General features: G+C 44.2%; 1 protein-coding gene across 5 annotated transcripts in view; it reads left to right on the forward strand.

Moving 5' to 3' along the window:
- Positions 1 to 16,897, forward strand: part of snx29 (sorting nexin 29) — a 751,140-nt gene that overhangs the window by 218,744 nt on the left and 515,499 nt on the right. For all 5 annotated transcript variants that reach the window (XM_070856731.1, XM_070856732.1, XM_070856735.1 and 2 more), the window contains exon 13: positions 2,840 to 2,968. In XM_070856731.1, coding sequence (XP_070712832.1) covers positions 2,840 to 2,968 — 129 coding nt within the window. The remainder of the gene's footprint in view (positions 1 to 2,839; positions 2,969 to 16,897) is intronic.

Below are 16,897 nucleotides of genomic sequence, written 5' to 3' on the forward strand. Positions count from 1 at the left end.
CCAACCAGTCCGCCTCACACAACTGCGACACCCCTTATACTGAAACATTCTACACTCCACCCCAGCCGGAGCCGTGTGATCTCCTGGGAGAGGTAAAAACCAGATTAAAAACCCAGGCCAATTTAGGAAGAAAAAAATCTGGGAAAATTCCTCTCCGACCCATCCAGGTGATCGAAACTAGCCCAGGAGATCACCTTGACCGTATTCTATTCCCTGCAGTACTTACCATTATATCTGCGCCGTCCAACAAAAGGTCATCCAGTCTAATCCCAATTACCAGCTCTAGGTCCGTAACCCTGCAAATCCCCTCTAAACCTTCCACCAACTATCTTAAAACTATGCCCCCTCGTAATAGATTCCTCCACCAATGCGAATAGACCCTTACTATCCACTATGTCCAGGCCCCTCAATATTTTGTACACCTCAATGAGGTCTCCTCTCAACCTCCTCTGTTCCAATGAGAACAAACCCAGCCTATCCAATCTGTCCTCAACTAAGGTTCTCCATTCCAGGCAGCATCCTAGTAAATCTTTTCTGCACCCTCTCCAGTGCAATCACGTCCTTCCTTCCTATAATACGGTGACCAGAACTGCACGCAGTACTCCAGCTGTGGCCTAACCAAAGCATTATACAATTTAAGCATAACCTCCCTGCTCTTATATTCTATGCCTCGGCCAATAAAGGCAAGCATTCCGTATGCCTTCTTAACCACCTTATCCACCTGGCCTGCTACTTTCAGGGATCTGTGGACAAGCACTCCAAGGTCCCTTTGTTCATCTACACTATTAAGTGGCCCAATGCTTAATGTGTCTCCCCTTTCCTCCCAAAGTGCATCACCTCACACTTCTTTGAATTAAATTCCATTTGCCACTGCTCTGCCCACCTGACCAGTAGATTGATATCCTCCTGCAGCCCATGACTTTCCTCTTCATTATCAACCACACAGCCAATTTTAGTGTCGTCTGCAAACTTCTTAATCATACTCCCTATATTCAAATCTAAATCATTGATATGTACCACAAAAAGCATGGGATCCAATACTGAGCCCTGCGGAACCCCACTGGAAACATCCTTCCAGTCACAAAAACATCCATCAATCGTTACCCTTTGCTTCCTACCTCCAAGCCAATTTTGGATCCAACTTGCCACTTTGCCCTGGATCCCATGGGCTTTAACGTTCATGACCAGTCTACCATGCGGGACCTTATCAAAAGCCTTGCTAAAGTCCATATATACTACATCATATGCACTACCCTCATTGACCCTCTTGGTTACCTCCTCAAAAAATTTAATCAGGTTAATCAAACACTATCTTCCCTTACAAATCCGTGCTGACTGTCCCTAATTAATCCTTGCATATCCAAATGCAAACTTATCCTCTCAGGATTTTTTCCAGTAATTTTCCCACCACTGAGGTTAGGTTGACAGGCCTGTAATTACTCAGCCTATCCCTTTTTCCCTTCTTAAACAAGGGTACTACATTAGCAGTCCTCCAATCCTCCGGCACCATGCCCATATACAAAGAGGACTGGAAAATGATGGTCAAGGCCTCTGCTATTTCCTCTTTTACTTTGCTCAACAGCATGGGATGCATTTCATCTAGACCTGGGGACTTAGCTACTTTGAAAGCTGCTAAACCCCTTAATACTTCCTCTCTCACTATATTTATTTCATCCAGACTATCACACTCCACCTCTATAGCAGTATCTGCATAACCTCTTTCCTTTGTGAAAACAGATGCAAAGTATTCGTTAAGAACTCTACCAACATCTTCTGCCTCCACACAAAGATTACCCTCATGGTCTCTAATAGGCCCTACCCTTTCTATAGTTACCCTCTTACTCTTAATGTATTTATAGAACATCTTAGGATTTTCCTTAATTATACTGGCCAAGAATTTCTCGTGCTCTCTCTTAGCATTCCTAATATCCTTTTTAATTTTGCCTCTTAAATGTCGATATTCCTCTAAAGATTCTAAAGTATTTAGCCGGCGTCCCTTTTTTTCTTAATCCTCCCCTTTCAGTCCCTAGACATCCAGGGGGCTCTAGAATTATTTTTCCCAGCCTTTTTCTTTAAGGGCACATGTTTGGCCTGAGCAATTGGGGGAGAACTTTTTCCATGGGTGGATGCTGAAAGAAGCAAGGTTGAAGAAGGGCAGGGAATGTGAGTGATGAGGGATACAAGGAGGAGGTTGGAGAAAACCTTGTCCCCTTGATCAAAGCCACAGGAGTAGAGAGCGCACAGGAAATGGCACAGTTGAGGGGTAGGAAAGTTTATATTGAGGGAAAGGTTTAGAAGGGATAGGACGGTTGTGAATTCGTTGTAGAAAGGTTAAAGTCAGCTGAGGTGGATTGATGGTGCCAAGGATGAGGGGTGGTTCATTGCAGAGGCCGAGGGAAGAAAGAAGTAAGGATATTTTGGTGAGAGGAATTTGGGTGGGGTTTGAGGGGTGCGAGATGACCAGAAGGCATTTATTTTTTGAATTCTCTTGGTAGATGATAATTTTCTATTTTGTGGAAAGAATGGTGCTGCAGTTCTTGAAATAAATAATGTTAAATTTCATTTCCCCACCCCAAAAAATGAGTGTATCGATTATAGCAAATTGGTGATATTCATTCAGCCTGTGGAGAATATTTCTTCTGTAAGATGTGTAAAATATCAAATTGTACTGTGAGAGTAAAAATGCATAATTTCACTACAACTATTAATGGCATGATGCTGAGGAGCTCCAGCAACTTGCATAAGTTATATAGTAGTTTTAATTTTTTATGGCTTTGCACTTGCTGCAGCAAACGCCTTTGATGGTCTGGTATAACAGATGGTGCTCTCTTTTTTCCAGATCACTGCGAAACTTACTTGATGGTGAGATGGAACATTCTGCAGCGCTCAGGCAAGATATTGACAACCAGAAAAAGAAACTGGCAGAGCAGGAAGAACGACATGCTGCCAAGGTTCAGGCATTGGCAAGGTAGGAGAGGTGAACCAACCTGTGAGAGCACTATGGAAAGGGAGGAGGGACGTTGTGCATCATATGCTGCATCATTCTATGACGGCTATCGGGTACATTCTAGAAGATTTACCTTGAGATTACATGTTTCTTGTCCAGTGTGTGGTATGTACATATGGAATCCTGTCAACTGGAGAAGGTGGGAAAGAACAAAAAGTTGTCTTTAAGCAAATTTGCTTGGAAGTTAAACTGCATTAGTCGAAGGAGTTGAGCAGTATGTAACGGAACCACCCAGGGACCAGGCTATCCTAGATCTGGTCCTGTGTAATGAGACAGGATTAATAAACAATCCCTTCGTAAAGGATCCCCTTGGAATGAGTGATCATAGCATGATTGAGTTTCAAGTTCAGATGGAGGGTGAGAAAGTTGGATCTCTAACCAGCATACTAAGCTTAAATAAAGGAGACTATGAAGGTATGAGGGCAGAGTTGGCTAAAGTGGACTAGGAAAACACATTGACGTGTGGGATGGTTGATGAACAGTGGTGTACATTTAAAGAGATATTTCACAACTCTCAAGAAAAATACATTCCAGTAAGGAGGAAAGGGTGCAAGAGAAAAGAAAGCCATCCATGGCTAACTAAAGAAATAAAGAAATAAAGTGATCAGGAAGGCCAATGGAATCTTGGTCTTTATTGCAAAGGGGATGGAGTATAAAAGCAGGGAAGTCTTGTTACAGCTGTACAGGGTATTGGTGAGGCCACACCTGGAATACTGCGTGCAGTTTTGTTTTCTATATTTCGAAAGGATATACTTGCTGTGGAGGCAGTTCAGAGAAGGTTCACTAGGTTGATCCCAGGAATGAGTGGGTTGACTTATGAGGAAAGGTTGAGTAGGTTGGGCCTCTACTCATTGGAATTCAGAAGAATGAGAGGTGATCTTATTGAAACGTGTAACATTATGAGGGGGCTTGACAAGATGGATGCAGAGAGGATGTTTCCACTGGTTGGGGAGACTAGAACTAGATCTTAGGATAAGGGGCCACCCATTTAGAACTGAGACGAGGAGACATTTCTTCTCTCAGAGGGTCGTAAATCTGTGGAATTTGCTGCCTCAGAGAGTTGTGGAAGCTGGGAAATTGAATAAATTTAAGACAGAAATAGACAGTTTCTTAAACGATAAGGGGATAAGGGGTTCTGGGGAGCGGGCAGGGAAGTGGAACTGAGTCCATGATCAGATCAGCCATGATCTTATTGATTGGCGGAGCAGGCTCAAGGGGCCTTATAACCTACTCCTGCTCCTATTTCTTAAGTTCTTGTATAAAAACATATCTGACAAAATCTGGAATGGTGCCATATTTGTGTTCTTTTGAGCTACAAAATATCTGTAAAAGTCTAGTGCGTACTTTCCTGTGCGTCATACTTCCCATTTATCACATTTTCGTGAGAGAAAACACATATATCCATTTCAAATATGATAGACTGTTCTGATTACGTAGTTATTGTAGTTTTTGTTTGTATTTGAATTATAATCATTCTGTAAAGTTTAGAAAGCAAATCAAGCAGACACACACACACACACACACACACACACACGCGCGCGCGCACACGGTGTGATTGGTGGCCAGTCAGGTGGGAAAGTGTTTTTTTTCCCCAGCGGGTCAGGATCACACTGTGAACCCACTACCACACACCTTTAGCAAACGTCGGATCTGTCAGCGCTGAGCAGGCCTGACACGCAGCTGCGAGGAGGCAATGAAAATCATGAGTGGCTTGTTTACAGCCACTTATCAATGTTTTTCCACAGCTTTTTGGATTTGACAGGTTGCCCACTGGTTTCCCGCTGTGCCTAGACCTCGTTTGTGAAGCTGAGGCGGGAGGTCAGCTGGCCATTGAATCAGCTGATGAGTTGGCAGCATCAAATGTCAAGTCAAAACTCCCAGCTGATTGAGAAATGTTCCCTTAACCACTAGCTTCTCTAAACTGCATTTCCACTACAGATTCTGGATGCTGCAAGTCTTTACACAAGTCTCCATCCAGTCTAACTTCTTTACCTCTCCCACCATTGACAGATTGCTTCTGTCATCTCGACTTCATCTGCCATCTAATCCATCAGCATGGAAACTCTCTCACCTTGGTCCACAGAATCCCACCATGATTAGCCCCAACACCAACATCACCAGACACACCAGCAGTATTTGCAACACCACCAACCTTCTCCGCAATCAACTGATTCTGCACAGGACAAAGGACACAGGGCATCAGCACCCGACCACGTTGCTGCCAGGGATGGCCACAACATGGTCCTATTTACTTCACTTGACACTGTATACCCTGGCTGCCAAATGATGCACCAGGTTTGGCACCACCCCACACCAACACCATAAACCATCCCGACAATGCCCAATCCATTCCTTTCACAATCATCACCATTGCAGGGGGTACCGTTATATCTCACCATTCACGGCAACGCACTAAGCCACTTCCAAAGGTGCACACAAATTTGTCCAAGAACGCAAAGTGTTGAAAATTAAAGTTTCAATGTTTGATGCTACATTAACAGAAACTTTACATGAACATTGCATAAAACACCCAAGTGTCAACCCTTTGTGTGTTGTTAGTCAGTATGATTACACAAAGGTGAAGGTGGCTAGTGAGATGGGGTTGTGATAATGTTGATGGAGAGGGATGAGTCGAGGTGCAAGGGAAGTTGGTGTGAATAAGGACATGCAGGAGTAGGGTAGGAAAGGCAGATTGATGGGAATGTGATGAGAGGCACAACAGGATGAAGGTGAGTGTGGCTTTCTACTAACGTTTCGTGATGTATTGAGATCATTAAAATGTTTGTGGTGCTGCACTCAGGTCCTGCTGACATCCCTGCTTGTGCCCTCCTCTGCACTATGCAACCAGGCTGTGTTGATCTCCTAGGGAAGTCTCTTCCGCCCACTCCCTGTGTGCCATGATTCCCTCCATAAGTCATGGGAGAGCCTGGGTGCAACCCTGCACCTCTGTTAAGTGATTGTCAGTCTTTCCAGCACCTCAGTGCTGTAGAACACTGACAGAACAAATGTCAAAAGAAATTTGGCCTTGGTCCCTTTAAGAAAACCGGCTGATGACACATCATCAAATGACGTCACCAGACCCGCTTCCTCTAAACAAGCTCAATCAGGGGAAATTCAGTTCAGAGGCCGGGATGGAAACAGCAGTGGGGTCGGGGCCCACCATCGACGTCACCTGCCACAGACCTGCCGAGGTTCATAAAATCCAGCCCGATGTGTTTTTCGTCATCTGAGTTTGAGCTTTCTGTTCTTTCAAAATGTAAACAAATTAATTGAATTTTGAAAGTTGCTCAGGCAAATAGGCTCTGAATATCCTCACCTGTGTTAAGTTACAACAGTTTGAAATTATTGATAGCTTTGAAAGAGAGAGAGAGAGAGAGCGAGAGACAGCTGGTAATTTTAACCCCAAAATGGATGGGTCTGGGTCGGGTGAGAGGCAACCATTTAAAAAAAAATCTCAAATCCAATCCCAACCCACGCACTTCCAGGTTTAACGAAGGCAGGACAGGGGGCGGGCAGCCAACCCGCTCCCAGGATCATTAAAACGTTTGTGGTGCTGCACTCGGGTTCTGCTGACATCCCTGCGTGTGCCCTCCTCTGCACTATGCAACCAGGCTGTGTTGATCTCCTAGGGAAGTCTCTTCCGCCCATGTGAAGGGAAGAGGACCTCCCTGTGTGCCATGATTCCCTCCATAAGTCATGGGAGAGCCTGGGTGCAACCCTGCACCTCTGTTAAGTGATTGTCAGTGTTTCCAGCACCTCAGTGCCGAAGAACACTGACAGCACAAATGTCAAAAGAAATTTGGCCTTGATCCCTTTAAGAAAACCGGCTGATGACGCATATTATAATGAGGCTGGGTCCTTCACATTTAACTTCCCTTACAGGCTTAACCTTGGCCGGTCAGGTTTCCCAGGCCTCGGGAAACCTGGCAACTCGAGGTAGATGCGACAGCTTCGGGAAAAAGGTAAGTGCTCATACAGCATCGCTTGTGGGCCAGTAGGAGCATGAGTGCTTCCCCCCCCAACCCTCCACAAGTTTATTTGCTACTCTGGGATTGGACACCCTCCTCCCACAAGCCACCACGCTCCCACTAGCATCTGCAGGCTCCTTACCTGCGGCCGTGGCTGCTCCAATGTGTGTTCCCTGTCTGTCCGAAACTTTGTACCCTCATTCGGAAAATCTGCCCCGTCAATATTGGGACCACCGTCTCTTGATCTCTCTTTGCTTTCAATTCGAAATTAGAATGTTTGTCTCCAGGCATAAGCATTTTCTTTTTCTAACTGTCAAAAATGCACAAGTGAGGTCATCTATCAGTTTCAAAACTCAATTGCCATTTTGAAAATTGATGTCATGTTACATGAAGAAAGACACATTCTTCCCCTCCTCTTCCCCCTCTCTTACAGTTTGTAGAACGCGAAACAAAGGCTACAGTAGGCGCGTTGAACCCAAACATTCAGCGTGGTTTGCTGTTGTAAAGCTTTTAAAATTTGTTCTGCAACAATTTTGAAAAACATTTGAGCAGAAACTGCTAGAAGCTAAGGAAAATATATTATCATTATAGCTGGCTGGTACTGATGCATCCTGGGAAATGAGATACACTGTACATGTGCAGAATCCAAATTCATCGTGTCAAAACTGGGCAAAAATAACAACTCCAAGCCCAGGCATTTGGCAGAGGCTGAGGTCTTCACCTGAAAACTTCAATAATGATATTGAAGTACAAAAATAAAGGAAACTACAAAGGTATGAGGGCACTGTTGGCTAAAGTGGACTGGGAAAATAGAGTAAAGTGTGGGACAGTTGATGAGCAGTGGCAGTGATTTAAGGAGCTATTTCATAACTCGCAACAAAAATATATCCCAATGAGAAGGAAAGACTGTAAGAGAAGGGATAACCATCCGTGGCTAACTTAGGAAATAAGGGATGGTATCAAATTGTAAACAAGGCCATACAATGTAACCAAGACTAGTGGGAGGCCAGAGGATTGGGAAATTTTTAAATGCCAGCAAAGAATGACTAAAACAATGATGGAGAGGGAAGATAGATTATGGAAATAAACTAGCACGAAATATAAAAACAGATAGCGTTTCTACAGGTACATAAAAAGGAAAAGAGTGGCTAAAGTCAATGTTGGTCCCCTGGAGGGTGAGACTGGGGAATTAATAATGGAGAATAGGGAAATGGCAGAGACGTTGAATAAATCTTTTGTATTGGTCTTCATGGTAGAAGAAACTAAATACATCCCAATAGTGGATAATCAAGGGGCTATAGGGAGGGAAGTAGTACTTGGTAAAATAATAGGACTAAACGCAGACAAGTCCCCTGGACCTGATGCCCTTACATCCTATGGTCTTAAAAGAAGTGGCTGCAGAGATAGTGGATGCATTGGTTGCAATCTACCAAAATTCCCTGGATTTTGGGGTGGTCCCAGCGGATTGGAAAACCGCAAATATAACGCCCCTATTTAAAAAGGGAGACCGACAAAAAGCAGGAAACTATAGACCAGTTAGCCTAACATCTGTCGTTGGGAAAATGTTAGAGTCCAGTATTAAGTAGTGGGACATTTGGAAAAGCATGATTCAATCAAAGGGAAATCATGTTTGGCAAATTTGCTGTAATTCTTTGAGGATGTAACAATCAGGGTGGATAAGGGGGAACCAATGGATGGTGGTGTATTTGAATTTCCAGAAGGCATTTGATAAGGTGCCACATAAGAGGTTTCTGCACAAGATAAAAGTTCACGGGGTTGGGGTAATGTATTAGCATGGATAGAAGATTGGCTAACTAACAGAAAGCAGAGAGTTGGGATAAATGGGTAATTTTCCGGTTGGCAAACAGTGAGTAGTAGGGTGCCGCAGGGATCGGTGCTGCGGCCTCAACTATTTACAATCTATATCAATGACTTGCATGAAGGGACCAAGTGTAATGTAGCCAAGTTTTCTGATGATACAAAGACGGTTGGGAAAGCAAATTGTGAGGAGGACACAAAGAATCTGCAAAGGGATAGACAGGCTAAGTGAGTGGGGAAAAATTTGGCAGACAGAGTATAACGTGGGAAAATGTGCAGTTATCCACTTTTGCAGAAAAAATAGAAAAGCAAACTATAACTTAAATGGAGAAAAATTGCAAAGTGCTACAGTATAGAGGGACCTGGGTTCCTTGTGCATGAAACACAAAAAGTTAGTATGCAGGGACAACAAGTAATCAGGAAGGCAAATGGAATGTTGGCCTTTATTGCAAGGTGAATGGAATATAAAAGCAGAGAAGTCCTGCTACAACTGTACAGGGTATTGGTAAGGCCACAACTTGAGTACTGAGTACAGTTTTGGTCTCCATATTTCAGGAAGGATATACTTGCATTGGAGGCTGTTCAGAGAAGGTTCACTCGGTTAATTCCGGAGATGAGGGGGTTGACTTCTGAAGATAGGTTGAGTAGGTTGGGCCTATACACATTGGCGTTCAGAAAAATGAGAGGTTTTCTTTTTGAAATATACAAGATAATGAGGGGGCTCGACAAGGTGGATGCAGAGAGGATATTTCCACTCATCGGGGAAACTAAAACTGGGGACATAGGGCCCAAGTTTCCACACGCGCCTAGAACGGCGCAGTCCCGACCTGGACGCCCGTTTTTCGCGCCACGAAGTGCGCCTAAAAAAATCCTCGGTATTCTCCACCTACTTGCAGGTCCTCTGGCCCTCGGCGCAGCCAGCACGAACTGTGGGGGGGCGGAGCCAGGTCCCTGCGCTGAAAACAGTGCTGGGACCTCTGCACATGCGCGCTACAGTGGGCACGCAAGTGCAGTAGCTCCAGGCGCCGAACTGTGTGGAAGGGGCCCGAAGCACGCAACCCCTAGCCCTGGTTGAATGGCCTCACTGGGGCTGTGTGAATAGGGCTCCTCCCACGGCCAGCTCCTGCTCCCCCCCCCCCCCCCCCCCCCACCCCGACCAGACCCGACACCCGCTCCCCCCCCCCCCTCCCTGCCTCCGGACCAGACCAGACCCGACACCCGCTCCCCGCCCCTCCCTGCCTCCGGACCAGACCCGACACCCGCTCCACCCCTCCCCCTGCCTCCGGACCAGACCAGATCCGACACCCGCTCCCCGACCCCCCCCCCCTGCCTTCGGACCAGACCCGACACCCGTGACCCCCCCCCCCCCCCCGACTGACCCGACTCGACTCGCGCTCCTGTTCCCGCTCCCCGCCCCCCCGACTGGACCCGACCCGACCCTACCCGCGCTCCTGTTCCCGCTCCCCAACTCCCCGACTGGACCCGACCCGACCCGCGCTCCCGCCTCCCCGACCCCCCCCCACCACTGGATTCGACCCGACTCCCGCTCCCGGACTGGATCCGACCTGACCTCCCCCCTCTCTCTCTCTCTCTCTCTCTCTCCCCCCCCCCTCCCTCTCTCTCTCCGCCCCCCCTCCCTCTCTCTCTCCGCCCCCCCCTCTCTCTCTCCCTCCGCCCCCCCCTCTCTCTCTCCGCCCCCCCTCCCTCTCTCTCTCCGCCCCCCCCTCTCTCTCCGCCCCCCCCTCTCTCTCCGCCCCCCCCTCCCTCTCTCTCTCTCTCTCCCTCCCTCCCTCCTCCCTCTCTCTCCCCCCCCCTCTCTTCCCCCCCCCTCTCTCCCTCTCTCTCTCTCTTCCCCCCCCCCCCCCCCCGACCCGAACTGAACCTCCCCTCCCCGACCCGACCCAACCCAACGCCACCTACCTGTAAATCTGGTGCTGGGGACGGGCATTGCCCGAAGTCTCGGACCGGCCCGTTCAGCCTTCGGTCCTGAAAGGCCTGCCTGAAGCACTTTCACACAGGTAGGAAGATGGTTTATTTAATCTTTTCTTTGCTTATAAATGTTTATTCAGGTTGGATTTATTTGTATAATATTTGTAGAAGTATAAATAAGGATTTATTATAGAATTTAATGACTTCCCTTCCCCCCCCCCCCCCCCCCACCTCGTTCTGGACGCCTAATTTGTAACCTGCGCCTGATTTTTTAATGTGCAGAACAGGTTTTTTCAGTTCTACAAAAATCTTCACTTGCTCCATTCTACTTTAGTTTGGAGTACGTTTTCACTGTGGAAACTTTCAAATCAGGCGTCAGTGGCCTGACACGCCCACTTTTGAAGAAAAAATTCTGTTCCAAAGTAGAACTGTTCTACCTGACTAGAACTGCAGAAAAAAAATGTGGAGAATTGCGATTTCTAAGATAGTCCGTTCTCCACCAGTTGCTCCTAAAAATCAGGCGCAAATCATGTGGAAACTTGGGCCCATAGTCTCAGAATAAGGGGCCGCCCATTTAAAACTGAGATGAGGAGGAATTTCTTCTCTCAGAGCATTGGAAATCTATGGAATTCTCTGCCCGAGAGAGCTGTGGAGGCTGGGTCATTGAATATATTTAAGGCCGAGATCGACAGATTTTTGAGCGATAAGGGAGTACAGGGTTATGGGGAGCGGGCAGTGAAGTGGAACTGAGACCATGATTAGATCAGCCATGATCTTATTGAATGGCGGAGCAGGCTCGAGGGGCCAAATGGCCCACTCCTGCTCCTATTTCTTAAGTTCTTAAAATACAATTTAATTGTGAAATAAGAACTTTTGTTGAATTTGTTGAATTTTTTTTGTTCATTTTGTTTACACTCTTACTTTGAACATTGAAATTATAGTTACTGAAGACAAAATGATGGATGAAAAGACAAATTCAAGAAGTATTTTGAGAGAATTGTGGAAACCCGTTGGCCAGATTGTGCAGTCAGAATACCAAGTTGACAAAAGCATTTTCCATTATAAATGTGGACAAAATAATTTTATAATGGAAAATATTGACACAAAAGTTATGAGAAGAAGAAATCAAGTAGCACAGTGCTTGCAGATGTCAGATATTTAATATACATATAAATTTATTTTGTTTAAAAGTTGACCATGAATTTTTTTGCTACTTAACTTGAGCAATTAGCTGTTTTAAAACATAGGATTTTCAAATGAGGAACTAAAAATATAGAGCTTCTAGTTCTGTCTCAATTTCTATTAATATCGAAGCAAAGTATTCTGAAAAAACCTTGGTCAAAATAATAACTGGTAGATGTTGCACAGTTGATGAAACTGCTCCTGTGATTTTAATAAAATAACAGTTTTTCAGTAATGTAATTCTGTCAATGGATTGACAGGATTTTTAAATGTTTAATTACATGCACAAGTTAAATCCATATCTATATAATATATTATTAAAATCTGCATTAGAAATAGCGTTGGTGCAGCTTTCTTTGAAGGTGGAATTATTTCCCTGACCTGTTCCTCTGTACTGGAAAGAGGTTGGTATATTCCATCAGCTGTGGTTCATACATAAGACCAGTTCTGGTATTTTATATGGATGTATTTGTTAACTATGTATCCGTCTGCAACGTTATTGTTGAGAAATATATATATATTTTTGAGAGAGGGATTGGATGGACCCAATTTAATGCACTCTTGTTTACATGTCTTTTTAATAAGCAGAAAGTACACTCAATGTTGGAAAACATATCCTTGCTCCTCCCTAATGTTTTTAAAGAGTTCTAAATGTTGCTTGCATGAGACTGTAGCCTCTAAATAGTTAGAGATAAACTGGGAAAATTGTTTTTTCCATTCGGTATTGTCAAATTCTGGGATACCTCAATTCTCAGATTTTTATTCCACGCTTTTAACCGTTATTTATATTACTTTTGTATCCAAAGTAGGCAGCGCCACTGGAATATGTGGAAACATAATGAAATATAGCTAATACCAGGGAATCAATGCCTTGGAAATGGGTGAAAAGTGAAAAGAAATTACAAAACGAAGATCAGAATTATACTCAGTTTGCACAGATACAGTTACAAGGGACAGTATGGTGAATAACATTTTGCACAATATTTTTGACAAGAACTGAATGGACTTTTACTTTTTTTTTAAATGTTCTGTTCCTTTCATCCTCATGTAAAGTAAAGTTCCCAGTTGTTTGTTTTATGTGCAAGCTTCTTTACATCATTGACATGATTTTGTGAGTGGATTTGTGCTTCTCGCAGGAATGGCACAGGTAATGTTGAACATTTCCTTTTCTCTGATGAGGAGAACTCTTTTATTGTCGGTTCCATTGGAATGCTTGACTGTTCCTATTGTTATCATTCTTCACATACACGTCACTTAGGACTTTAAAAAGTTTCAAATACAGGTGCAGCACCTAAAATCCGGAATCCTCAGGACTGAGGCCATTCCGGACTTCGTGTTTTTCCGGACTTTCGAATGTGTTTCTGACGTCACGAATCCGGAAACACCCGAGCCCAGGTTCAGGTATTTCTGGATTTCAGAACATCAGAAATGATGGGTGGGGGTGGGGGCTGCCGAGGAGATGTTCGAGTCGGCCGGCCCCATCGAGGTGGTCGTCGGGCTGCGCCCCGCCGAGGAGGTGTTCGGGTTGGCTGGCTCTGCGGAGGAGGTGTTTGGGTGAGGCCCCGCCGAGGAGGTGTTCGGACGGGCCGGCGAGGAGACCCCGAGATAAGGGCAGTGGCAGCGAGTTGAGGCCCGAAGTCTGACAGTGTTGGGGCCCCGAGGTCGGCAGTGTCGACGGATCCAGATTCTGGAACATTTTACGGATTCTGGACGACTCTGCCACCGATCATCCCAGATTCCGGAACTCCGGATTTTCGACGTTGCACCTGTACTTCTGTTCAGATTCAGAAATTCTTGTAAACAGGTTTCATAAAACGACTTAATAAATATTGGTCTGCCTTTGATAATGACTGGTCTTTGATTGTTGCGCCTTGGCTTTCTCCCTGTATTTGAACTTAATGTTGGTTAGACCTCCTTTATAAATAGATTGAGATCGATCAGATCGTAACAAGGTGAATGACTTAGCAATTTGATTTGTCCTAGATTCGGTACTAAATTGTTAAATACAAATACCATTAATTGGCTCAAAAGCAGAATGACTGATGAAATCTGCACACAGTGTTCAAGGATGTTATTTAAGAACTGACAAGTGTGACATTCTCGTGAACTGTTGAATTTGTTTGACACTCTGAACTGATGCAGAAATAAAGACCAAATTGATTTTCTACTTTTATTGTCACCTTTTCCAACATGTCTGACCTCATTGTTATACTAGCTGCTCTGTGGAGCTAGTTATTTAAAAATAATATTCTGAGAGGCCTGATTATGGTTGGATTTGTTTCAATATTGCAGTGTTGGAAGGGGGCAGAAAAATCATTGAATATTATGTGGGACTGGCTGGCTAATTTGAGCACAGTGCAATGTGATAATTGTTTCATTGTTCTCTTTTAGCTAAGATTTTTTTTTACAAAAAAGGCTATGCAGGAAAAGCAGTCTTGGCACCTGTCTTTTTTGTTAGACCCCTTTGGTCATGAGATAATATGAAGATAATGTGTGTTTGCTCAACTCAACACGAGTGAGGAAATGGAGATAGTGTTGTCATGGTTGAGCTGATTTATTGCTTATATTGCCCATGTTATGCGGAGGATAATATGATGCAAAGAATGAAGAGTCCTTGTCTGAAGGCAAGAAGGAATTCAATTTAATGATTAAATGGAGTATTTTTAAAGACAAAAATAAATATTTTAGCAGCAATTTCCATCAACATAGCACCTTTAACAAAGTAAAACCAAAGCACTTCACAGACAAAAATTTAACGTGCATATCAAAAAGCTATTTAGATTACTGCATAATTGTTTTATACGCAAAAAGTAGTGAGCTGGACCAGAAAAAATCAAACCATAGAATGTTATTGTTAATGCTGCTAATATATGAACTGCAGCAATATTAACTTGTTTTTATATAGTGCCTTAGACATGGAAAGATTCACAGAGGTATCATAACATAAGAATTAGGAGCGGGAGTAGGCCAGATGGCCCTTTGAGCTGATTTGATTTCCCATCTGATCTCCATATCCCTTGATTCCCCTAGAGTCCAAAAGTCTATCCATCTCAGCCTTGAATATACTCAACGACTCAACATCCACAGCCCTTCCAAACATTCACAATCCTCTGAGTGAAGAAATTCCTCCTCATCTCAGTCTTAAAAGGCCGACCCCTTACCTGAGACTATGCCTCTAGTTCTGGACTCTCCAGCCAGGGGAAAGAACCTCGCATCATCTATCCTGTCAATCCCCCTCAGAATCTTATATATTTCAATGAGATCACTATCATTCTTCTAAACTCCAGAGACTATAGACCCAATCTACTCAATCTCTTCTCATAGGACAACCCACTCGTCCCAGGGATCAATCTAGTGAACTTTTGTTGCACCGCCACTAAGGCATGTATGTCCTTTCTCAGATAAGGAGACCAAAACTATGCAGAGTCTGCCAGGTGTGGTCTCATCAAAGCCCTATACAATTATAGTAAGACTTCCTTACTCTTGTACTCCAATCCCCTTGCAATAAAGGCCAACATGCCATTTGCCTTCATAATTGCTTGTGTACCTGCATGCTAACTTTCTTTGTTTCCTCTATGAGGGCACCTAAATCTCTCTCAACACCAACATTTAATAGTTTCTCACCATTTAAAAAATATTCTATTTTTCTGTTCTTCCTACCAAAGTGAATAGCGTCACATTTCCCCACGTTATATGACATCTGCCACCTTATTGCCCACTCACTTAACCTGTCTATATCCCTGTTGGAGACTCTGTCCTCCTCACAGCTTATTTTCCCACCTAGCTTTGTATCGTCAGCAAACTTGAATACATTGCATTCAGTCCCTTCATCTAAGTCATTAATATAAATTGTAAATAGCTGAGAACCAAGCACTGATCATTGCGACACCCCACTAGTTACAGCCTGCCAAGTGGAAAATAACCTGTTTGTCCCTAATCAAAAAAATGGTCCCCGAAATCAAAGAAGAAGCTAGGAGGGGGTAAACAAAAGTTTGGCAAAGAGTTGGGCTTTAAGGAGAGGAAATGAAGGTGGTCGGGTGGAGGGGATTAGGGAGGGAATTTCAGACTATGGAAGGTGCAATTCATCCGAGACTGAATGTTAGACAGCATTATGACAGCACAGAGCAGTAAAGGGATCAAGAGAGATGTGGAGAGGTAGAAAGGGATCGCGCATCTGAAATAAAAATTGGAGGGAACATTGGCCAAGAATAGATTCTTGGGGGATTCGAGTTAAAGGTTGCGGCAAAAACAAGCACGGATTTGAAAGGAAAGGGAGTTTGGAGATGGGGCAGTAATTTGCCATGACGATAGGGTTGAGGGTGTTATTTTTTCAGGAGGGTGATGATCGTGGTTTTGATAGGGAGAAGGACAGTACTTGAGGACAGAGAATCATCGATAATGTCAGCTAGCACGGGCACCAGGTTTAGTGGGAATGTGGTCAAGGGAGAAAGAAGTGGGTCTTATAGATAAGATGAGCTCCAAGAGGATATAAAGAGAAACGCAAGAGAAACTTGATAGAGATGTGGGTTCAGAGCTTGGGCATGGGCAGTCTTGGTTTGGCTTGGTGAGAAAAGGGAGGGGTGGCGGGGGGAAGCAACTGAATGTGAGGTTTCAAACTTCGTGACAAAGTCATCCATTAACATTTTATAAACATAAAGTGAAAAAGTTGGGCCTGTTAAGGACCCAAAGGAAAATCTTCATGTAAAGGTAGAGGACATGGCTAAAGTATTAAATTCGTACTTTGCATCTGTCTTCACAAAGGAAGCAGATGATGTGAAAGTTATACTAAAAAAGGAGAGGCAAGTTATGGATAGGATAGTAATAGATAGAGAAAATATACTAAAAGAATTAGTATTACTGAAAGTTGGTAAGCCACCTGGTCTGGATGGAATGCATCCTCGGTTGCAGAAAGAAGAAAAGGTAGCAATAGCAGAGGCATTGGTCACAATCTTTCAATCCTCATTGGATACAGGAGAAGTGCCAGCGGACTGGA

This window comes from Pristiophorus japonicus, chromosome 15 (genome assembly GCF_044704955.1).
Source record: "Pristiophorus japonicus isolate sPriJap1 chromosome 15, sPriJap1.hap1, whole genome shotgun sequence".
Lineage (NCBI taxonomy): Eukaryota > Metazoa > Chordata > Chondrichthyes > Pristiophoridae > Pristiophorus > Pristiophorus japonicus.